Below are 24072 nucleotides of genomic sequence, written 5' to 3'. Positions count from 1 at the left end.
ATTGTCAAATAAGTAACATCTCCGTATAAGAGTTTTTGTTGTAAATGTAACAGTTCCTGCGTAATCGTATTCCATCGTCAAAGTGTTACTACCGCCCCCAGTCTACCCTATCATAAACCAAAATTACAGGCTACACTTTGTGAAAGACTTTCACTGCCCTGCCAATGACAAATCTTTGCGTGACTTCTAAAACAATGTAGTGCATAATTAGAAACAGCTAAGCAGATTTAGACCGCAAGGCGTAAATTAATAAATCCTCGAGAGAATCGTTTCACTCGCAAGAGAATCTCGTTTCCGGAACTTCCCAAGTTATCGATCCTCCTCTCAGCCCAACTTCGAACCCGTGTTCCCCGCCTCCACTTGGTCCCCGCCAAATACAAGCAGAGTCCAATTCGACAATGGAATTTACAAATCTCGCGACGTGGAAAATGTACCGTAGAAACTTCCTGGGCGATGATATTCATCCAGACATCCCCGTGAACTTTCCAACGATTCATCTCCAGACGCTGATCCGCCTATCCACCCTCCGACGATTTTCCAACCGCGAGCGCGGCTTTCGAAGTTGCAGACAAGTATCAGCGCTTTGTGGCTGAAGATGGAAATCCGTGAGACGAGTCTGTTGCGATTGGTCGCGGGCGGAAGGGGGAGGGCGAGCAAGTAACAACGTCATTGATCGATGAGATCCCTGGGAGCGATCGGTCCTCGAGCGCTCCCGGAACGATCGCTGATTTCGGCTGACAACGACGGCAAACACGTCACCGAGGGAAGATAAGAGGTGTTTGCGGCGCGCGGGTCGACGGGTAGCTCGTTAAAACGTGATAACTCCATCTACATGTAAATCTAATAGGATAGACGGTGCCGCGAGGGCATCAAACCCCCGTTAACCACCGTCTACGCCATCAGCCAGGAGGACTACTGGGCGGCGAGCACCTTAAGCTCCTTTGGAAAGCCACGACCTTAACCGTCAGCGCATACGTCGCCGCTAAATTCTCGTGTAATAAGACCTAATCCCGAAGGGTGTCGCGGTGACTCATGGAGAACGCCTTGCCCTGGTGTCGGTGACGGGACCCCTGTTCGGCGTGTAAAACGATTCTGCCCCGAACGAATGCGGTTAATTATGCCTGCGAGTACGTACCGGCTGGGGTTTAAGGCGCTCCTCGGTTGGCGGTTTGCGGAATCGGCGTAAGAGATCAACCGAGGGCTTTCGAGGGTGACGTTTGTTACGGAGTAGCTTTGATTTTCATACGGTGGAAGGGACTGTGTCAAATTTGAAAAGTGAGAAGGTACGACAGCTAGGTAGCGTCGGTGGAGGCGAGAGCAATCGGCGAAACGTGGTTAGAATGATAATTGACTATGGAGATGAATTTAAAGTGAAATAGAAACTGAACTGTATTTAAATACTTACTATAACGTCACTCCTGACTTGTTAGTGTAGGATTTCATATATTATGTACCACCTGAATTTACGTATATGGCACTCGCAACCAGTGCATAATGTTAAATTAATTTTGCGCAATTTCATACACTCATAGGATGAGGAAACTTTCGGTGTGTGGTTTCCTTTGGGCTTTTTATTGTCTTGGCAGGTAGAACACAAGGGCAGAAGAGAAATTCATCTTGAATATTAATTTTGTCGTTTAATAAGCATAGAAGCAGAAAAGTTGATCCCGTTAATAATGTTCGATGTATCTTTATTTTGCAGTTCCAATCCTCGCCATCGATGGAGTGGTGCACAACAAAGTGCAGCTTCCTTGCGACATTCGTTCCGCCGACAACGACGACGTCAGCATGGTGCTGTGGTACAAAGAAGGCGGCGGTGAGCCAATCTACAGGTAAACTTGAGATATTCTACTTCTTTCGAGAAAATGAAAAGTGTAAGTCAAGCAAGTGGGATGATCTGGGAGCTTCCGGTTTGTTAAACTTAACAAAAACTATTAGACGAGACGCTGAATGACGTAACAAGGTCTATTTTCTCAGGTCTTCAATTTGTCGATGCCACGTGATGGTGGAATGTTTGAAGACACTTTTCAACAAGTACCTTATTAAGGTGTGCTTCTGCTATGACCAAAAAAAAAATCGAATTTCTTTCTATAGTCTTGAAACTACCCCACATCAATACATCAATAATTTTGGTTCTATAAATTCCTAAATATATGTACACCTGCGTTTTGAACCGTTAAACAACCTCTCAAGAAATGTTAACCCTCTATAACAGCAATTTTTAGTCGATAAGCAAATTTTAATTTCATCTCGTAATAATTTTATTGGATCAATGCATAAATGTTGGAGCTCAGAAGTTCCATATTTAAGAAGTTGAATAAGCACCTGCAACATAAAGCACAGATGACATACCTAATTAGGTATGTTACTTTAAAGTCACTCTGGGTTGTAGAGGGTTAAACACCTCAGACATACAAGAGTCGATCTACATTTGAAAAAAAAAACGTATGCTTCCATTTAAACGAATATACAACTGCGCTGTCTAGGTACATACTCTGCACTTGAGAAAGAACTCGGAACATGAAAATTCTGTTCCATTATTCATTTCTACCTCCAACATAACGGGAGCTACAACCCATCCCCACTGGCTTCACCCCACTCTTTAAAGCACACATCTTAATTAAACCACGAAGCATATTAACGCTACACCGTGAATAAAAAATACCCTCGTGATTCGAAACATCGAATCGCAAGGGAAGCGTGGCACACCAACGAGTGGAACAAATTCAAAATCCCATTAAACCCGGCCCGAACAGGCTGACACGAGCAAAATAAATTCTCCGCCATCCCCCGGTATCCGGGTATAATCCCGGGTCCTCTACATCCCCCGAATTCATCAGAAACCTTTAAAAAACCAGCCCGATTACAAAGACATCGTGCCAGGCGGGCGTTACCGTCTAAAATTCTCTCCCTCCAGCGTCGCGAAACCCGATAATCCGGGAATATAAATTACCTGGAAGAAATAAAAAGGGGGCCGGCACTCGAGGGGGAGGGGGAGGGGGTGTGATGCGGGGGCGGGGGCCGCCCAGAAATTCCTCGCGTTATTTTCCGCGGTGAACTTCATTTGCTTCCCGACTAGCCGTTTCGCTTCCGCGGCCCGTGAAATTTTGCATATAGAATGGTGCTCGCCCTACCCCCCTCGGCAACTCCCCCTCCTGTGCACGCCGATTCGGGAAGAAGCGCGACTCGCGTCTGCACGAGGAGGCGTTGGAGGAGGTCGTCGACGTTAGTACCCGTCGGGTCATATTTAAGAAATGTAATAAGGTGTAAGATATGTGCTGGTGTAGGCGATGCATCGTCCCGAGACCGTCCCTCCACCCTCGCATTCCCTTCCACCGCGGGCCAAGTGGTTAGGGGGGTGGTCCCGGTCATAGGTCGCCTCCTGTTGTAAAGTCAGTTTAATCCTCGCCGCACGAGAGGAGAAACTTTAAATTTAAAGGCAGTCAGACCTCGTGTCCCCCCCCTTCAACGAGCCCCTTCTTTCCTTGTTTCGCCCAGCCACTTCCGGGACTAGCGGTAAAATATTTATTACGAGGCAGGGCGGCTCGCTTATCGTGCGCGCGACCCCGTGCAGTCGAGGAAACAAAATACCGAGATCACGTGTTCATAAAGTTCAGGATACTTTGGTGCTTTTTCTGTTTCTTCGCCTCGATTCGGTGTGGGGCTGTTCTTTACACGAGGCGATAAGGGGATGGTACGGTGCGGGACAAAAAGGGTGTATAATTCAGCCTGCGAGTATGAGAAATGTACGTAGCTTGATGACGGAGTTCTGGAACGGTGTGCAATTAAATAAATCATATTTCTAATCTTCTTAAGGTGTCATACGCTTTTGTGCTCGCTAATAAAGACATTGGACATTCTTTTTCAACTGATTTGTATGAAATGCCAATAATAGCTTCGGTGAAACTTCTTCAATACCTTCTCTACATTCAAACTGCAGAAGGATCAGTTTTATGTCGTTAATCATAAATTCGTTTAAACAAGGAATGAAGTTTGATGCGTGAAATTAAAGTATTCTAGGTTATTCTTTTGTTGTCGAACCAAATAACTAAGCTTCTGCGAGAGTAACGTTAGTAAAAATTTTATGTTCTATTCCTCAGTCCAGTGTCGACGAATATACTAATTTCAATTTTGCAATTCTTCTTCGACTGAACAAGCTGCTTAAGATTTACCGCGTAAACGAGGCGCAAGTTTCAGAGCCTCGAAATTAACGGGGCACAATGAAAATATATCCTCTGGTAAAAAAAAAGAAGCAAAAGTGTTCGTTACTGTCACTAAGCACCGTTATGCCTGATAAACGGGGGTAACTTTTTTCCTGATCCAACGAAACGATGCGCAGCTTTGCCCTGGAGCAAACACCGGCTGAAGATAAGCGCAGCCATGTTTTGTACGTGGATCCACCTCTGTGCATCGTAAAACTTAAACGAATTATGACATTATGTCCCGAATCTCTTTCATGACCTAAGTCGACTGCGAAGTTAACGTTTCTATAGCCACCACTCCCTGCTCTCCCCCGCCCCACGATGTCGCTTTACTTCCATTTAATCTGATTTGTAATCTCATTATGCCGATTTATTCAGCCACTCGAACGTTTCGCTCTAACAGGTCCTTGCTCGTTCAATTCTCTTGATTACAGACTCGTCTCCTTCATTTTCTTGCGCGATCCTTCTGCTTCTCCGTTCCCCTCCTCTTCCACTTGCGCGTTTTATTTTTCTTCTCTACTCCCTCGGCTTCTCTGCCCTCGACTTTTTATGAAATTTCCCGTAATATTTGCGTCACCTCTGAATAGCTGCCTCGATTGCTCTTAAGGGACATCGTTCCGCAGAATTGAATCTGTCGAATCCCGCTCGCCGGGCTTCCCTATTTAAATCGCATGCATTACGCAAAGGGCCAGCCGAGCGTCGTTCTCTCTAGAGCGGTTAATAGGTTCTTATCCGACGCAACAGGGGCCGAGGAAGCAGAAGCGTGATGCAATGGCGGCTGGATCGATGAACGAAAAGCAGCGGGCGCGATTTAAATATATACGACGGGGATTTGTTGGTCCCAGGGCTTCTGATTTTAGAGAACAGTGGGCTATCAGGATAGGAATCCACGATTTCGATCAGATCGAGTATGTCTCGGCGATCTTGGAACGAGGAAAGTGTTTGGCGGCAGTGGAATGAGAGCATTTGTGTATGGATTATTGGAAAGTCTAGAAATGGGAGCTATTTCTTATGCACCAAAGCTGGTTGATGCATCTACTAGCTTTCGTACACTATCTGAGAATAAAATTTATGTGGCGTGGTTGAATTTGATATATGAGCTTTCGTTTAATAACTCCGCTTAGACGATGATCGTTTAGTTCTTGATTCAGAACACCTCTGAGCAGAATGATTTCATCCTTCGAATCATCAGAATCTTAAACCACTGCTTCATTAAAACCAGTGATTATTTTTCACACATATTGATAACCACTTGCAAACCCATTCTCTTCTACCATTCCAGCCAATCTACTCCCACGCATCGTATAATTCGTCAACTTTCCTAGTGGATTATTTTAAATCAAAGATTCGACAACACAGCTCATATTCAGCTCACATCTTCGCGCAAGCTGCCGCACAGCTGCTGCTCGCTAGACCATAGCACAATCACTCCAACGCTCCACTATATCGAACCAAAATGCAACGCCGGCAAGAGAAACAAAAGGAGCGATCAGAAGGATATACGTGCAACCATGACATCTGCAAGAATATTCTCAGTATCGCCAATGCATATAGAATACTTTCAACTGCAATCTGCGCAGTTGCCACTCGCCCCGGTGATTCCCCACAGAAACCGATGGAGAGCCACGAGCCGCTTTGGTTTTCCATGCATCTCCGCTGAGGAGCGTTCGTGGCCCCGATTCTTCTTTCAAAAATCTCCGCGAATGAGCCGGGTGATCGACGAGGCGCGCGGCGGGCGCGATCGATCCCGGAATTCAGGTGGCGAGCGGGAGCCAGGAGCTGGAAGACCGATACCCTGGAATCGCTTTGCAGGGTTATCGTTGGCGGGGAGCCGGTGGAACGGCCGCGTTACACCCGGGGATCGTTCTGGTGGACGGAAAGCCGGTGATTTTCCGAAGGTTGGAAGGTAGCCTAGCGCCGGGTGTAGAGGGCAGACGGTTGCGTCGGTGTGACGGTGGCCGAGGGCCCGGGGGCAAGCAGCCACACGGACGTCTGCGCAGCAGCGGCACGTCACGGAAGCGCTTTCCTCGTCTGCTGAAAGTGCGAAGTGGAAGAATTAAATCGTATTTCAACGTCAATGCCGCGGAAGCAGACGGCAGAGTGGGATAGCTTTGGGAATACTCAGTCACGGCCGGAAATCCGAACTCCCGTGCAGTCGTGGAACGCAATTTAACTTTTAGTCGCTCGTGAGGAACCGTCGGCTTCCATGCTCACGAGTCTCCTACGGTGTTTCCCTCTTCTTTCGTGCCCTTCCCGCGCCCCGCCGTCTGATTTCGCACTCATCCTCTTTCTACCTTGCGACGGCGACGGCCTCCTTCCCGCACGCCTCGGCCATCTCTTTCCCCGCTCACTCCCGGATGCTTAATATGCAATCACGCGCGGAGGATGGCTCCCCAGGTGATTCTGATACGTTCCTGCGCTCCCATCCTGTCGGATTATAGGTCTGCTATGCTTGTTCCCGCGCGGATCCATCGCGCCGCGGCTGAACGGCGAGGTTCCTGCGTACCTGGGCCCCTGCGGTCATCCTGCACGGTGCGCTTCTTAACACGAAGGAAACACTGCTGGAACAGCTTTCCGAGTTGTGGAACAGGGAAGCAGAAACGGTCTCTATGATATTACTTTTGAGTTACGGTCCTATTACTGTGTTTTGTGGGTAGCAGTTGATAATTGTATGAGGTATAAGTGTTGTTGGTGTCATTCAGCGTAAAATCGACTAGTTTTTGTATTCGATGTCAGGGATTTTCATGAAATTGCGATATGATGCAGTTCACGTGAAATTAGGGAGGGTTTAAGTCATGGTTTGGTGCTTTCGATTTTGTTTAAAGAATATAGGCTGCCAAAGTTTTCGCCGGAATTGAAAGAAAATTGCAAACTTTTATTCTCCAAATTTTTCAACAAATTTGCCACTAGCGAAATGATGACTTAAACCACCTATAGATTCACGTGGACTAGGTACATTTTATGTATTATTTGAATTTCATGGAAATCTTTTACACAAAGAGGGCGGAATAATCTTCTAATCTTCGGAATAGTCTTCTGATAGAAATACTGGGAGTTCCGAAAAATACCATAATAAGTTAAAATGATTCCGTGTTTTAAAACAAAGGCACGAACGCTAACATTAAGAGTGATTTCGATGCGCGTATTACAATTAAATGAAGAAATCCTTGAGAAGATGAAGACGTACGGGGAGCAACGTGCTGCAGTAAGCTCGTTTCCAAATTTACACGTGACACCAGCTAAAGGCTACATCGCGAGACGTCCTGAAGGGGCGTTGTCAACTTCGTTTGTCGGATCTTCGAGATTACAAGTGCTGGTTTCATGAAAACTCGTCCCTCGCTCCCGTAGGATTTTGGTATTAACTCGTACCCCAGCAGAAACGTACTCGCGAAGAAGTCGTGAATGGGGATTCGCCGAGACACTAACTCCTTCGCCATCGTGGAACAGTCTGAGCTTTCCAGCAAATTATATTCCAGAACTTTTCGAGTAAAAATAAGTCCCCGTCTCCTCAGTAATTACATTTAAATTCGTACTGTTAAGTCCAATCCTACTAAACAACCTATAAAACACGTTTACATGTTTACAATCTATACGTCAATAATTAGCATAGACTCTGCACTTGTCATGTCACAAATTTACGCAGTTTTCTATTCCAATAAACCTCACCAATGAGAAATTACATAAAATAAATCAAACAAAAAGGAAATATAAATTTTAATCAACTGCATGCCATTATTCAGTCAGAATAACTAATCTTCAGATGATTAAATTGAAAGTTTTTAATCTAAAACACGTTCTTACGTTTAAGAGAAATTATTCTTCGCGGATGTTGAATATCAATTAAATGTATCACGACGTGATACAATGTGATAATTGTATCGTTATTAAGTATGTCGACTATGGTTCGCGTTCGCATGAGAAAATTTTATGTAATACTAGTTTTACTACTCGGCTTCGCCCGAAATTTAGATTCTGATTTTATAAAAAAAAAACAATTTTTTCATTTATTTATTTATTCTTTTGTGAAAATATTTATATTCATCTGGATTAGCTAGGCATAATGAGCTGGAACACATTTCGTGACCCCAGAGTTTACAGTTCGAAAGTTTTTAAGCGACAGACAAACACACAAACACTTTCTGCTTTATATATTAAGACGATTTCGCGGTTGCTCGGCGTTGCTACAAGAATGGTATAACCGATGGTTTCAGCTTCGATGTCCGGGGTCGTCGACAGTTCAGCAATGCTCGCCTCTGGTCGTCGCCGATGGCATTGGGACCAAGAGCTTTTTTTACCACGGCGTCGAATCCCGCTCACCTCAGCATCGTTCAACTGGAGACCAAAGACGAAGGGATCTATCGGTGTCGAGTGGACTTCAAGAATTCGCCGACGAGAAAGCAGAAGATGAATCTGACTGTTATAGGTGAGCAGCGAGTCTGTTACTTATTTAGCAGAAATTATGCCCCGTATTGGCAGATAGATGAAACTGAAAAAGCTCCCTCGACAGTCCCTGTGCCTCACTGATACTGCAATTAAAACTGTACAAGTAGTCAGCCGAAACGAGATGTAATCTTCCGTAAATGCAGCCCCTCGACTCAACAAGGTTCGCCCCTTCGAGTGTCTTCTGTAGAATCATACACAGGGCTGTATATTAAAACTAGAGCACCTCGTTACCTCGTTTCTGGATCAATTCATTCCGCTTGAAAATTTAGTACAAGCCAACTCCCCCTACATTACTGTCCACGCGAAACCTTCATCACAACCACTGTACCGGTCCTACAGCACCAAAGGCTTCAGATAATCACATGCCCCGTTCGATCGATCGCCCCGATATTCCTGTTTTGTCCAGGCCCAGAAAAAAACCTGGCGCACCGTTCCCACCCTTTATCTGTCCCTCCGCTGGAGCGCGATCGCGTCCACTGACAAAAGTGTATCCACCGAACGGCGAATCGCTCGCACCAGCGGAACTCAATTGGCCCTGATCAATCTTTCGCCAAGTAAATCACATCTCGTCACGGTTTCGCGGGCGCAGATCAGCCAGTTCTCGTCCAGCAGGCGAATAATCAATCCGCGTTCCCGTTGATTCAATCGTGCACGATGTTCGCACAGTGCCGCCGTCGAAGCCGGTGATCCTGGACGGGACGACGAGGGACATCTCGAGGATAGAGGAGCCGTACAACGAGGGAAGTGACGTGAACCTGATTTGCGAGGCACGAGGTGGCAGGCCGCCCCCAAAGCTGACGTGGTACCTCGAGAACACCGTGATAGACGAGTCCTATCAGTACAACACCGAGTCAGGGCTGACGGTTAACCACTTGTCCTACCCCAAAGTTGGACGGCAACACCTCAAGGCCCGGCTGATCTGTGAAGCCAGCAACACTAACTTGGTGCAACCGCAGGCCCGGCTAGTCATCCTCGACGTGAATCGTAAGTCCTCGGAGATTTCTCTGGCTTATCGGCCATAAGTATTTCGCGGGCATTCCTCTGTGCTGTGTTTCCGTGTGTATTGCGCCTTGGAATGGCTGCCATCGGTCGTAACGCTGCTCTCTGTAGAATTGTGGGTACCTTTCCATGAAACTGTCGCCTCGGGGAGCTGCGCGAAGTAGTCGGGATTAATGGTGTGTAGATTTAAGTAGATGGATGCGAATGTTATTTGTCCAATGTGAATGATTGGTCTTGTGGGCTATGGGCTGCGCGTGAACAGGTGCGGAAGAGAACCCTGCACGTCTTTCTGTGCACGCAAACTCTATTTTATAAACATCCTCGTATCTTTGTCTATTAGATGGTAATGAGGGCTGAGTTCTACAAATTTTTGCCGAAAGTGAAATTAGAGCGTAGAAAGTAGAGCGCGAAAAGTCCACGAAGCGTTATGATTGTTTATTGATGAGAGAATAGATATGCTGTCGTTCAAAGCTAGTGGAGAAATATCTGGTAACTTCTAATCGGTGCCAGTAAAAGTTGCTATCTACATAAACACAGATGATGAGTAGTGCATGGAAGTAAAGTTATAAGTCTGCTTGTGAGGAATGGTTTGAATTTTTCATATATTAAATCAGACTGGAAAATAAAATATTACAGTTTATTGAGCAGTGAATGGTATCGTGACCGCAACTCTTTGTTTGCTATTGAAAGCACAATACACGTGAACGCACGTGTTCTGAATAGATGAGTGTAGTAGGTAATAAGTGTCCAAGAAGGGAATGTGAGACGATGAAAGGTAATGTGCAGTGGGAGTGGTCGAAGAACAGGAAAGAATTACCGACGGTTTTGTAACATATTCCTATGGCATTATCTGCGTGACATTTTGTGGGAGAAATCGTACACATAACGAAGCATTCTAAAAGTAGGTATGCACTCACGTGTGCCATTTGTTCAGTTGCATAATTCGAAAGAGAGAATATCATGATACAAAAATGACTTTCCTTCTCCCTTTTATTCTTATTTTTCTCGTGCTGCTGATATTTAAGTAACTTTTAATTTTTTTTTACCTGCTCGGGTCTCGAAAGCGACGCCCGAAATCTTAACCCGGTAAATATCTCTTGATTTATTTAGACGAGAGAAATTTGTACGTTTCCAATTGCCCTAAAATATTTCCATTAATTTTCATTATTCTCAGCGTATTCTCTCCTCGCCACTGGAGACGTCACCCTGCCTCTGTTTTTTGCTTCTCGCTTTTCCTTTCCCGTCGCGTCTCGAAACGACGCCGGTTCTCTTAATCTCGTTGCTGCTGTATTCCTCTGCATCCGGGGAACTTCAGCGACCTACTTGCCGTAATTCGGCGATAATTGTTCCATTCTACGTAGCGCAATTTAAAATTGAAGATTTCTGTGAGGATAGCGAGGGAGCAGGGTGCTGGCGATTTAATCGTGCTGCAGTTAATGGTTTAAGAAATGGGGGAAGGGGGCGATGAGGCTCGTTGAAATATTCATTTCATTAACCTAGTGGAGTGCGTCAGGACCTAGGACAAATACGGTAGGAGAATGGTCAGATTTACATTTAATCTGTTATCTAGTAATTATTCCCCCGTTAGTGGAGCACAGGTACAGAATATAATCGATGAAGCTGGGATTCGTGGCATTTATATACAGCCTTTTGTAAAATGCAGAAGGCGATTCATAATTTCGTGGTAGCTTCGAGAAATAATTCTAGAGCACAACAGAAAGAAGAAGTGTGTTATGGACTAGAATGGAGTAGAATATCCAGGCTACATTGTCTGAGATATTACCAGTTAATGAAGCACGACTACTATGTTGGCTACGCCGTCATTTAACTTAATATTTACTGATGTGTAAGGCCTTCTATAACTGAAAGCACATCTTTCTTCGCTCGTCATAACTTGAAAGATAAAACCTTTTATACTCTCATTCAGCGTTTAAAAAATATATTTCCTAAGCATTGTCGCTGCATTAAGTCTGTAAATTAAAATCGCAAACAGAAGTCATCTGAACTTAAAGAAACTGACGGAGGTCTTGTAGATTCCAATTATGAAAGCGTTAAAATAACTGTTGGTCCTATATTTAAATAGCCTCCCCCGAATGATTATTCACTATGCCACCAGAATGGTTACATGCACCAGCCTGTGCGCTATAAATTATTCGCTATTTCTTCTGTATCCAACCGAAAGGTTTCTCTCTTTGATGATCTTACATCCACTACAGTATCGCGCTCCTCAGATCGCGTTGATACCATTCGAATACCAGGCTCAGTGCCTGCTTATTTTCTCAGCTATAAGTAGCTGGAACCATGACATCGGTGACGTCAAAGTGGAAAGCATTAAACGAGGCACAGAGCGTTTCTTGTGATCCGCGGCTCGTGTCGGGGAATTTCGCGATAAAATTATGCAGATGCCAGTTGCTCTTGCGTCGGATTAGCGCATAAGTCAGGCCCGAAGCGAGGCCTACACGCATGACTCGCGGCAGACAGTACGGTTTTCTCTATGGTCTCAGATGCGAGGACCGATTAAGAAACATTTCTCTGGTATGTCCGAGTATTTATGTCGCGCCGATAGCTCACCCGCGTTTCCACTATGCGGCTGGATTTATATGCGACTCAAGAGTATAATTTCCAGCTCCTTGCACGAGCACACGGTCCTCAACTTGCCGCGATAAACACATGACGACCATATTTCACTAATATCTGGAACGAAAAGCAGGCGGTGAAAAAATAATTCTCGAATTACAAGCGGAACATTTCTCGGCTAAGGGTAGCTATGCCTCAACATGTCAGGGTTCAGCTTACAGTCGGTGCTTAGAATAGGACTCTTAATTAACATCCGTTTGATAGACATCTAACGTGGTTCGATTCCCAACTAGGTACACCAAGCTTCTCCACTGAAACACAAAGCAAGCAGGTACCTCGAGCTGTGTCACTCCAAATCCTAACGGTCTCAAAGGAGACCAGGGAAAAATGCACCGTGCTAGATTCGCCGATAAATGGTTCAAAGTAATATTCCTCGCGCGAAACGTGGCGGAGCCGGCCGAGACGCTCACGAAATCGGCTCGGCGAAGTTATCGTTTCATCTAGCATCGCGGTTAAACAATTCTCCACGACGATTTCGCGGTGGCTCGGAGAGGGGGGGCGAGGGCACGTAGCTACCGAACGCCTTTTCACGTGGTGCCCTGCCAGGACAAGGTGTTCACGCGCTGAACCTATTAGTCGTCCGCTCGCGATCGCCCGTTGAAGATAACAGTAACGCCTCTCGGAAGACGGATCAGTGGATCGCGTGCCTTCTTGCCCCCCCAGCTTCGATTCCGTGTTTCTACGGGGTCTCCGTGTTCAAGGGTTGGCGGGTCGATAGAAGTGACGAGGCGTCCTGTGTGACGCGTTCCTCTTTAGGGGTGTGTGTTCGCAGCACACGTACGCGCGGCCACGTGGCGGTTCGCTGGTCGTGTAACAGTCGAAGAATGCGCGCTTGCACGGGCGGGTTACGTGCCTGGGTGTTCGCGAGCAAGAAGGTGTTCCAAGTGGCAAGATATCGTGCGAACGGTGTCTGCAGGGTGGTGCTGCGTCTAAGGGCCTGGAACAACCGCTCCGGGGGAAGGGTTGGGAAGCGTGGATGCCGGAGCAGTGGGGGAAACTATTCGAACGTGGCGATAATGATAATGTAAACAAGCGTAAAACCATTAGGGACTAGGGGCGCCGTTCGAGGCGTTAACTCGTACCTGGTTGATCCTGTCGATCGACCTACGACCACTCGCGCGGCTGGCCGGCTGGATGTGGGGTTGGAGGGTTATCGACTCGCACGATAAGGTGAGCGAAATCACTTGAGTTGCCTTACTGATAGCGGTGTGTGGATGGAGGGGAAAAATCTTCTGCTTTTTTTTATCAATCGTTGAGCGTGACAGTTTGATCGAGGCAATTTTTAGGAATATATCTGTGTGTTCAGAGTGCGACGAGTTGCAGTAGTGAAACAATATTGGCGCGTATTGGGTTAGATTAGATTCTTCATTAAATGGTAATATTGTAAATTTTTCTTCTGGTTTTGAGCTCTACCTTTAACCTGCGAGGTATTAATATGTAGAAATGAATTATTCTACCTATATGCTTCTTGATTTTCGCTAGGCTTTCCGTTGACTTCGTTCAATAGAAGCTCCATTTCTGCTCGAAAAATTCTTCCAAAGCTTTTAATAGAAAATACCACTCTCAAATAATGAATTTCATCCTTCGTTATACTTTACTCTTCTCCGTGCCTAAGTATTATACTCACTTCAACCCTCACTTTAAAATTGAAATCAATCCGAATTTACCACCACCAACTCCTACGTACAATTCTAATCACATTGAACTAAAACACACCGAAATAAAATCAGCATCAATCAATGGTCACTCGTAATACCCACAAGAAAGAAACGCGATCGTAACTAATCCAATCATGAAATCGGAGAATCCAGTAATGGAGGAGGACGGAGAACAAAGCGATGCAATTCGATCTGTCGACTTTGAAATTTCCCCGTGTCTCATTAGACTGAACGGGGCTTGGTGCACGTGCAGAAATCAATTATCCTCTTTCCGTGGAGCACCGATCCCCTAAATTCCCAATAGACAAACGTTGCTTGAGCTACACAGGAGCCGATAAAGCCCGGCGTTTGATTAGTTCCCGCTGAAGAACGGTCGCGAATAAATTTAAATCTCCAAGCGGTGGCCCGTTCGCGGTTTGCTGAATCCGCCCGCTTTCACAGGAAAGTACACACGCGTGTCTATAATTTCATACGCCTCCCCAGGGCGATACCTATTAATTCGTACCGTTGCCACTCGTAGCCAACTTCCATACAATGGGACAAATAATAATAAGCAGCCGTGTTCACGGTTCCGCACGGCCCGCTGCCTATAAATTCCCTCGTTAATTGCTCGCCGCGTATTAGTGCCGTCCTTTCAATAGCCCATTAAATGTCTTTAAGCGTTAGGCTGTTCGGTGTGCAGGCAACTTTACTCCTCGCGTTTTCCACTCCTCCGTCCCCGTTGTTCCGGGAACGTTTCGTGGAACTCCCCTCGTACTTCGTTAAAGGCGCCTCGGGGTCAATCGTGCCACTTTTTGCCCGTAGCAGCCAGTTCGAATTGTTTAGCTCGATGGGAAAGTTCGTGTCTAGGTGTTCCCCGTCTGTCGCAGGTTTTTGGGTTACTCGTGGGTGGGAAATTTTAATGGCTTACTATGATACTTTGTGGCGTTTTGGGAATGGATCACGTTCAACCCTTTTCAGGTTGTAGAATTTGTGTACAGTGACTCGCATTAATATTCGGACACTTTTTAAAATCGCATAACTTTTTTAGAATTGGTCCAATCAACTTGAGTTTTTTTGAGAAGCTAGAAGGATTAGTTTGCTAACTGACGCGTTTCGTCGTTTTGAAAAAGAATGTATTTGGTTGGAATAGCGAAAAGAATAGTAAAGGTCGATTTTTAAACTTTTTTTTGTGAGCTTGTAATGAAAATTAAAAAAAACTGTTTGTAGACTGCAGTAAGTTGTATACGTGCCTAAAATTTCATCAAAATCGGTTAACGTTGCTCCGAGCTACATAAGTTTAAAAATCGACCTTTACTATTCTTTTCGCTATTCCAACCAAATACATTTTTTTCAAAACGACGAAACGCGTCGGTTAGAAAACTAATCCTTCTAGCTTCTCAAAAACACTCAAGTTGTTTGGACCAATTCTAAAAAAGTTATGCGACTTTAAAAAGTGTCCGAATATTAATGCGACCCACTGTAGCTCTGTATTCCAAAATTTTTGCTGCACTGCTATTATTTTGTGGGAAAACTAAAGATGACGTCTAGAGAATCTTCTGCACGATTACGTATATAAACAAGCTTCCATTTCTCGTTCAAAATTCATTTCTACAATCTTTCTTTCTCCCTCTTAACACGAACACCTTACAATAATAGCTAAGATGATTCCACCACGTTTAGTAGCACTCACTTACGTCCAAGGGCTCGGTATCACGCAACACGATCGCGGCAGTGAAATAGGTCATGTTCTAGTCAGCCAGATCCCAGGCACATCCCAGAAAATACATTCACCGCCGTTCATAAATATTAGGGCACCTGCTGTATTTGCAGAAAATGTGATATTTGTTACAGATTGGATACTTTTCACTGCTGTTCTTTCCTGCTTTCAATATAAACTACCGAATAAAGTGAAATTCGTAGGGAGCAAATTTTGTAACAAGTGTGAAATGTTTTTCACTATTATTTCGTACAGAGTAGCCGTCCGAATGCATACTTACGAACGGCAGTAGGTATGCATATTCACGTGAATTGCAACGACCCGATTCACCTGCGAGAATTTAGCAGCTAATTGCCCTCTTAATGCCCGGCCAATTTGCGCAATACACTGCCAATTAAGGTTTAAAGAGTGACCATAAACACCCATCGTATTATTAATAGATGGCGTGACTGGGGCCGCCGTTAATTCGCGTACGATTGATCCGCGTGCTCGCGTATGCACGCGTGTGCATCTGAACGTGAGCGTGCAGATGCACGCGCGTATATCCTGTCGCAATATTTACTCGGGCGCGGTGATGCGTGTCGGCGCTGTTCACGGAACAATAATTAATAACGGGCGCGACGCGGTTCCTGCGTTTCCAGCGGCGCGCAAATTATTCCAGCTGTCCGCGGAAAATCATTTTGACGCCAATGACGACCGTTATTGCGGGACACGATTTTTCGCGGGGTCGGGCACGCATCATTTCCAAGCGATTTCGGTGGAAGCAACTTAGCGCGATTCTGCTGGAGGAATTGTTTTTTGGTCGTGGGGCAGGTCTCGTGAAAGGGTGGCGTTGTTAGCATATTACTATTTAACAGCTCGTTTCGAGCCGAATAACTCTAATATGATTTTGGCGGGGGTCGTGAATGAGTGACAGGCAGGATCGGAGGAAGGAAAAGGAAGTTGCGTTTCGTTCCGAGTCTGCTAGTGGACTCATCGGTTAGGGTTACCTAGCAGGCCCTGCTTTAGATGCTGGGATGTTAGGACGAAATGGGTATGTAACGACGTGCGTTACGAAAAGTAGCACGTTTCATTTTTTTTACGAAAAACAGCACGTTTCAGTTTGCCACGTAAAGAAGCACCTTTCATCGCTTCTGACGAATATTAGCACGTTTGGTCGAAGAATAGCACATTACGTACTTTGCGGCGGAAACTAGCACATTATCCTGTTTCGCCACGAAGAATAGCACGTTTTGGATTAAACTGCAGAAACTATCGCGTTCGGCGCGTGGTTAGTTTAAATTGTTGAAGTGCATTTTGCATAGAAGAATTTAACTTTTGAAAATACATAGAATTATACAAGAACATAGAATAATACAAACATAGAATAATATGATGGAACAAGCAACCGAATAACTGTTACTGTTTGAAGACAAAAGATGTTCAAAGTTGGAAATTTGCATTTTTGTTTTCAAAATCGAATTTCTCGAAAACTGAGGGTGATGACGACAAGCGGTTTACGGGTTCATTTTCAGCGTACAAAAGTCTATAAGAAACGGCTATTGAATGTTACAGACCAAAATGGCTGTTGGACAGTGTTATTCGCGGTCAAAGTAGATTCCAATGCTTATCTTCTCCTGGCCAAAATTGGACAAACCTAATAATGGAATCGACTTCAAACTCCATCACTACATTCCAAAGATACCTACCCTTTTTGTCACACAACCCAGACTGATTCCAGAACAGTACTGAAACTAAGTAATTGAAGGACAATCAAGCGTCCTGCTCTAAGCGAGGAAAGCGTCTCGCGAATCGAGGAGTCGATACGCAATGGTGTTGAAGTGCGATGACCTAATTTTGGCCAGCGGTTAATTCATGGTTTGAAAAGTCGATACAAGTCCAGCAGTACGGGGTCTTGACGCTTCGATTCGGGTCAGCGCGGCTGGTTTTTATCGGATTTATAATTCAGGTCGACGTAAGGTCTGTTTGGGAGGGTGGGCGGTGGTTGCGACGTGGTGAAAACGAACGCGACGGTGCGCGGGTCGAAGAGTGCGGCGACGGGCTCGTGGCTAAATTATTCGAACAGAAAAACGATAATGCCGCAATAAGCGCCCGTGGAAACGTTAAGGCGAGCCGTGTAACGTTAACTGCGCGCCGGTGTTAATTCGCGATTCCGGTTGTTAGCGTACGTCTGCACAAACGGTGGACGTACTACTGTCGCGAGTCAATAATTCGTGCGACGCGAGCAACGCATGCACACTCCAATTAATAATGCTGCCGGGTAAATTCTATTGTCGATCCGCTGAAATAAGTGCATTATTCGTGACTGTGTAATGACGGCGAATAGTTTGCGGGCTGGTATTTAACATTTCGCTGTGTAATCGAAGAGGTTTGCGGGTAGCGAAGTCCTTAAATGGAAAATGGGCTTCCGTTCACAAGGCACTTGATTTTAATGGCGGCTGTTATTTTTGTATTCAGGTACGCGTGTTGCTTAATTGTTCATTCCCTAGTTATGATATATTAATAGCTCGTGGAAAACCACATTTCTTAAGTTTATTCATCGGCAGGGCGTATGGAGACCAGGAAAATTTCCCCTTTTAATTAAGCCCGCGATTAATGAATCCTTTGAAGCGTAGAATAAGCTTGACACAATGTCTGGATAATGTTCTCAGCAAGATTTAAGGTATTTATTGGTAAACACACAGAAATTACAAGAAAATAATCTCTGCGAAGTGTCTGTGGGCGTTAAAGAAACTTTGTGAGTTTATGGAACAACTAATGGGCACTGTTTTCTTTTTTGTACCTATAACACAAGTTTAAGGGGCAAAACGACCTTGTACGGTATTAACTCTCTCAATTTGTCTCCGAAGCTATTAAGGATACAGGAGGAAGTCTTATTAAACACATATTTCCGAAATTTTGACCGGACATTGCACAGCATACACGTTGGTAAAGAATGTAAAAAAAATTGTAAAATAAATATGACATTCTTGTCTCGAGTAGGGAGTCGACGGTTTTTATTTTTATTCGACAGTGATGTTGCACGTATCTGTATCAGTTTAATGGTGTCCATATACAATGGTGTTTGCAATCAGAGCAATTGATAGGCAGTGCGTAACGAGCGCTACTAAATTAACTGATATAGTAGCCTACCTAAAGCCAGGTTCTCACCAAATACTCGAACACGTTAGCCACAGGGAATCTTCTCGTTGTATTATCCTACTAATTAATCCCGGAGACTGTAGTTGACTTTTTTTCTTGCTTCTTGAGAAGTTGATCGTGATTTAACGACACGCGATGCTCCGTGCGTCAAACAATACACCTGCCTGATTCTAGTCGTGCCGTTCTTATCGAGGCTTAATACGTGTACCCAACATGCTTCGCATGAGACGAACTTCTGCGATCCTTGTCTACGATTTTGCCGGCATTCATGCCTAATTGAAAGTTAAAACTGATGCTATACAAGTTGTATTTACCTGCCGTTGCTCTATATTGCTTCTAAAATTTGACGCTTATTTCCTTTACTTAAAGCTTCATTGTGAAAAGGATGCAGGGCACGTCTTTTTCACCAAATTGTCAAAATAATGCACAGCTTTTACGTGCTCCAGGGGTACGAAGAAAAATATAATGCATCCACATGTTTAGAGTATGAGTAACAGTATAAGTATGTAAGGGAAATAGATCTGTGTATAGCCAGACGCAGCGCGCAAACCAACCTAACGAGAACTGTGTCACTCTCCAACTGTGCATACTTGCAGTACCTTAAGAATTGTCTCGAATAAAATTCTTCAGATTAATAAGAACTTTAGGGATATAAAAAATTTAGTAGCAACTCCATTTTATTATATTTAAGAGACACGTCCAGTCAGCCGTTGAAAGAAGCATAGGGTCTTCTCCATGTATGTAAATAATACAATAAGGCCCCTTACACTTCCATCCCATTACAATTTACTATAAGTTAACACAGCTTAACACGACTATGCTACACTAGTTCATCGACCGACACCCAGGTGACTAGAACGCCAAATCTTCGCGATGCAACTTCTAGGTCGTGCAAAACTTCCGTTTAACGTAGGAGTACAGGAATGGAGACCTTGAGGGACGCGGATATATGCGTCCGTTGAGCATCGAATGAAAGGGGCGAAGGGGGGTTGATGGGGCGTCAAGAAGGATCACTGTGCACCCTGGTGCACAGAGCAGCGGATAGGCCACGAAACGGAACGGAGGAACCAATTTCAGAGAAGTGGCTACCGGCTAATGGCAATTAGGGGTTGTACGAGTGGCTGGTTGCGGCGGCGCATAAGCGTGCGCTGGAATTTACGAGGCAGACCGCGCGAGATGGGCAACGTGGTATTAGGGATCCTCGTAGATACCGCTGGGCTTTTGTTTTCGGTCTCGATCGTTATTAAATTTCGCCGAAGGAACGCCGAGCGCAGGGGTGGTTGCGGGCGAAGGGGCCAGGAAGGATTTATAATGCGGAAGACGCTTCGATGGAAACGGAACGGGGCAACTTGAATCGCGCCGCGTCCAGGAGAGAATACAGGCGCGACGGATTATTCAAATTTATTAAACACTCGTGGGGAATGCGAAACGAAGGCGGCCCTGCCCTCTGCTTTGTTTCTTTCCTTCCTTTAACGGAATTATTGTCGAAGTAATTATTCCCATCGAAGGAGTTGAAAAGTTGCGGAGGCAGCTGAAGTATTTGCGATCGCGTTTCCAGGAATGTTGAGTGTATTAATCATGAACGATGATTAGTCTTCGTTATTCTGTATGGAAGACAGTGCAAGGCAATTGAGATATTGTATCGTTCAGGGAGATATTCAGAAATCTAAAGATTAAACATGCTACAAACTACACATTTTGTTTGGAAATTCATCAGAAAAACACAGAATCATTTTGCAGAGTAGTTGGCATTCAAAAGTCAAAATTCCTATAAAGAAAAGGGAAAACAGTTTCAGCTTTCACTTGAGTCTTCTGCTTGTTCCAAATATTTTCGTTTAAAATAATTCACACTCGATTAACCCTCGTCAGCTACACTAGTATTCAATTCAAACATCCTTAAAAATTTACGAGAAAAAATACTATAATATTTTGCATATAGATTCTTTACTACGAGTGAATTTTATTAGGTAAGTTTCCAAAACACTTACCTATACTTTCTTAATACATAAAGTTCTTGCATTTCTGTCAGTCCCTTGAATAACTAACACGATATTAAAAGAAATTCATAAATCTCTGAAACGAAACAAACTTTTTAAATCCTCAGGGGAGTAACATGTAATCTATATTTTTCCTCTGTAATTTTGGCATTCTCTTCACTATGCATGGCCATTTTATTTGCCACAAGATTGACTTAGAAATATAAGAATTAAAATTCGTCACAGCAGGAATTAGCGTAATCATATTAGTTTTAAATGTACCAGCCTATATGCTGCACCCTGTAAAGGCTCCAAGCAATTAATATAAACAGTGCTGTCCTAAATTCTAGGCCGTCGCACATGCCTTATTGTGCGTGATTAAGGCAACCCAATATTGCACGCAATAATTGCAATCAATAGACGTTCCAAGATTTATGGCTGATGGAAATGGACAGGTACATACATGCGTCCACCGTGACAGATGTATACGTTCCAGCCTATGAATTTCCCTGAGCAACGCCGGAGCGATGACGTTAATAGGAAATTCAATATTCTCTATCGTTCGTCCCACAAAATTGCGCGTTATAAGTGGTCGGCGTAATTGCAGTCGAATGTCTGTGCGTGACAGATTTATGCGTACAACAGCAAAGAGCACGTCTCGTGAGTGTAAAGCAATTTGCCTTGCATACTTTGCAACAACAATTTTACCGCGAAACTTTCACAATCCTCATTTTTTCGTGCTTATTCCCCGCCGTAAGAACACGATGGGTGACAAACGAGAAATTTCGATTTAAACTTCAAACTAGAGATTCTAAAGAATTCTCAAATAAATCCTTCCACTGAACTCTGAAGTGAAAGCAAATATACTTGACCATGCTCGACGGATTTACTTTTCTAATCCAAAAATTAGGCAAAATATTTAGTATTCTCAAAATTACGATAGCGAGAAAGTATGTATGTGCATGAATTGTAGAACGCATTGAATTTTTTATAATCGAATTCAGTAATTCATTTCAGTTGTTAAAGCAATGGTGGGCGAAAGAAGATGACACGACTTTCGCGCGGGATTATATTCAGAAAATACCATTCGTAATATTTTACGAAAGTTCCTGAGCATTTCAACGCCCCTGCGATCTTCCATGCAATCCTTCATTTCCATGCAAAGCGTCATTCTGTTGAATCGTTCGCGTTGGCCACGGAGCACTAGGCTGCTGCCTTTCCCGTGGCCAAGAAATTAAATAATTGAGATTTATCGCCTTGCCGTGCCGACAGGATTTGAAGAGGTTCTTCCGCGTAATGCGGCAACGGGGTTCTTCAACCCTCTCCCGCCCGTTTACGCGGCCGTAAACGTCTCGAAAGAGTCTCCTTAACCCTGCTCACAAGCAACGTGTTTCTTCCAGGACAGAGTGCACCAACCAGTCTCGAAATTTCCGTCTCATTTCTGCAACTTCTCAGCGGGTTGTTTCTGCGCGTATAAACAGAGTTTACATTACTCCCGACCGTTGTTTCAAGAATTGTTACAGCTACGTTGGGAGCTACTTCATGGTCTACGACAGCTTTGGCGGTTAAAGAATTTATGCCCCGAAGATTCTGCCAGGAATTATTCGGTGCCGCAAGTGCAATTCATGCTTCACGATTTGACTTTTAAGGAAATTATTCTGGAAGATATTTCCTGATAAATAAGCTCGAGTCATTTAGTGCGAGCTGTTTGGACTCGGGAGATATTCAGTTTCTGCGCAAACACAATTCAGGTTGTAAAGTGAACGTCGCGAAAATGAAGTGAAATGTTCTTCCTTGAAATCAAATAACTTAATCACAATCATATCTTCGTCTATCCAGTATCTATTTCTACGAATTCTCGATGCTAGACATAAACTTTTTAATAATAATTACGCAAAATATTACACAGCTTCTTTCACCTTCTCCCAATGCCAAATTCTTTTAGAATAATTCAACACCGTCACAGATTAAGATGGCACCATCACATACGAGTTAACGTCAAGAAGGTTCATTCTTTGGGATTTGTTACATGACGAACCGGATTAAATGCAAATCTGGCTGTAGTCGCTCATGAAATTAGACATTTCTGCCTCGTGGTACCTCTGAACCGTTCGTGTTATCCACGTGGTGAAAATGGCGCCGCCACACCGGAATAATTTGCAGTTTTCGCGAACGAGGGCGCAAAGAGGATAAGTTCGAAAGTAGCGGTGCTCGCATAAGTTAGTTAAAGTTAAGTTGTTCAGAGGGAAAATTTGTTTTTGCTAGTGGGTAGAAGTTGGGCATATAATGCGCTTTATAACGATCCTCGACTAGTGAACTATTCTTTACGAGATTTTGGCGCACACGCTGCCGCGCCCCTATCTCCTCTCGTTTATCCTTTCTCGATCGCGCCAAATTATTTTACGACCCTTCGCTGCGTTATTCCTCTTCAACATCCGTCGTACCCGCGTTATCACCTTGGCTTATACAGGGAAACTTCGATACCTATGCTGAAAGTTCTGATTTCTTTGAGACGGTAATAGTTTAATTTACAATAATAGTACCTACGTTTTGAGATATTTGAAGTGAAGGTTGAAGTGAAGCGTTTCACTTTGAGCTTTATAAAGAGTATGAAAGAATTGTTGAATTAAAAATTTAGGAATCTGTTATGTTCGATAACTTATAGTATTTTATGATTTAAATAAGAAATATCACTTAAGAAAAAGGGCACCTGTATTGGAGGTAAGAAAATCTAATCGTTTAAAGTAGAAGTGTCCTTTATTAGCATGTAAAACGTTAGTCAGTTTAATTTTACAAATCTTAAATAGAATTGTTGCAAAATGTTAACACGTGTCTGGAGTTCTTGCTAATTTTGCTAACTTTTGCATGAAATAATTTTTTAGAATAATGTATGTAGAAGAAGTTACAGAAAGATAACGCCACTCATATTGGCTGGAGAAGTACGTCTGACCATTAGCACTCTCATTTCCCTTGTTCCTTGATATTGCAGTCTAGTGGTACAGGTCAATCATACCTGCCCTACCTCATACCTTACTACGTGCACCCGTTGATGCCTGCATTATTATGAAAATTATTTCAAGCAGGAGATTTCTAACCTGATAGAAGCTTCCTAAAAACAGCTATATTTATCAAGACTTTCATTTTATATTAGCAAGTAAGCCATTACTCAAACTGTCAAGAAGAGTTTGAAACTCACTCTTTGCTTCTACCTTTTTGCAGACCTCTTCTTATGATTTTAGTCATACAAATTAGTCACACTTTTCACACCACTCAATAAGTACAGTATTCTGAAAATTGCCCAAATTTAAGTAACTCCT

The 24072-nt window shown here is 44.0% G+C and overlaps 1 protein-coding gene across 3 annotated transcripts in view; it reads left to right on the top strand.

Annotated features, from left to right (window-relative positions):
- The window catches only part of LOC143368356 (neural cell adhesion molecule 1), a 165332-nt gene that overhangs the window by 99841 nt on the left and 41419 nt on the right, over positions 1–24072 (top strand). For all 3 annotated transcript variants that reach the window (XM_076811000.1, XM_076810999.1, XM_076810998.1), the window contains exons 2-4: positions 1703–1832; positions 8414–8625; positions 9312–9629. In XM_076811000.1, the coding sequence (XP_076667115.1) occupies positions 1703–1832; positions 8414–8625; positions 9312–9629 (660 nt within the window). The remainder of the gene's footprint in view (positions 1–1702; positions 1833–8413; positions 8626–9311; positions 9630–24072) is intronic.

Source organism: Andrena cerasifolii, chromosome 4 (assembly GCF_050908995.1).
Source record: "Andrena cerasifolii isolate SP2316 chromosome 4, iyAndCera1_principal, whole genome shotgun sequence".
In the NCBI taxonomy this organism is placed as follows: Eukaryota; Metazoa; Arthropoda; class Insecta; order Hymenoptera; family Andrenidae; genus Andrena; species Andrena cerasifolii.
Note: the sequence above shows the minus strand (reverse complement) of the source record. Positions and strands in the feature narration are given on the sequence as shown.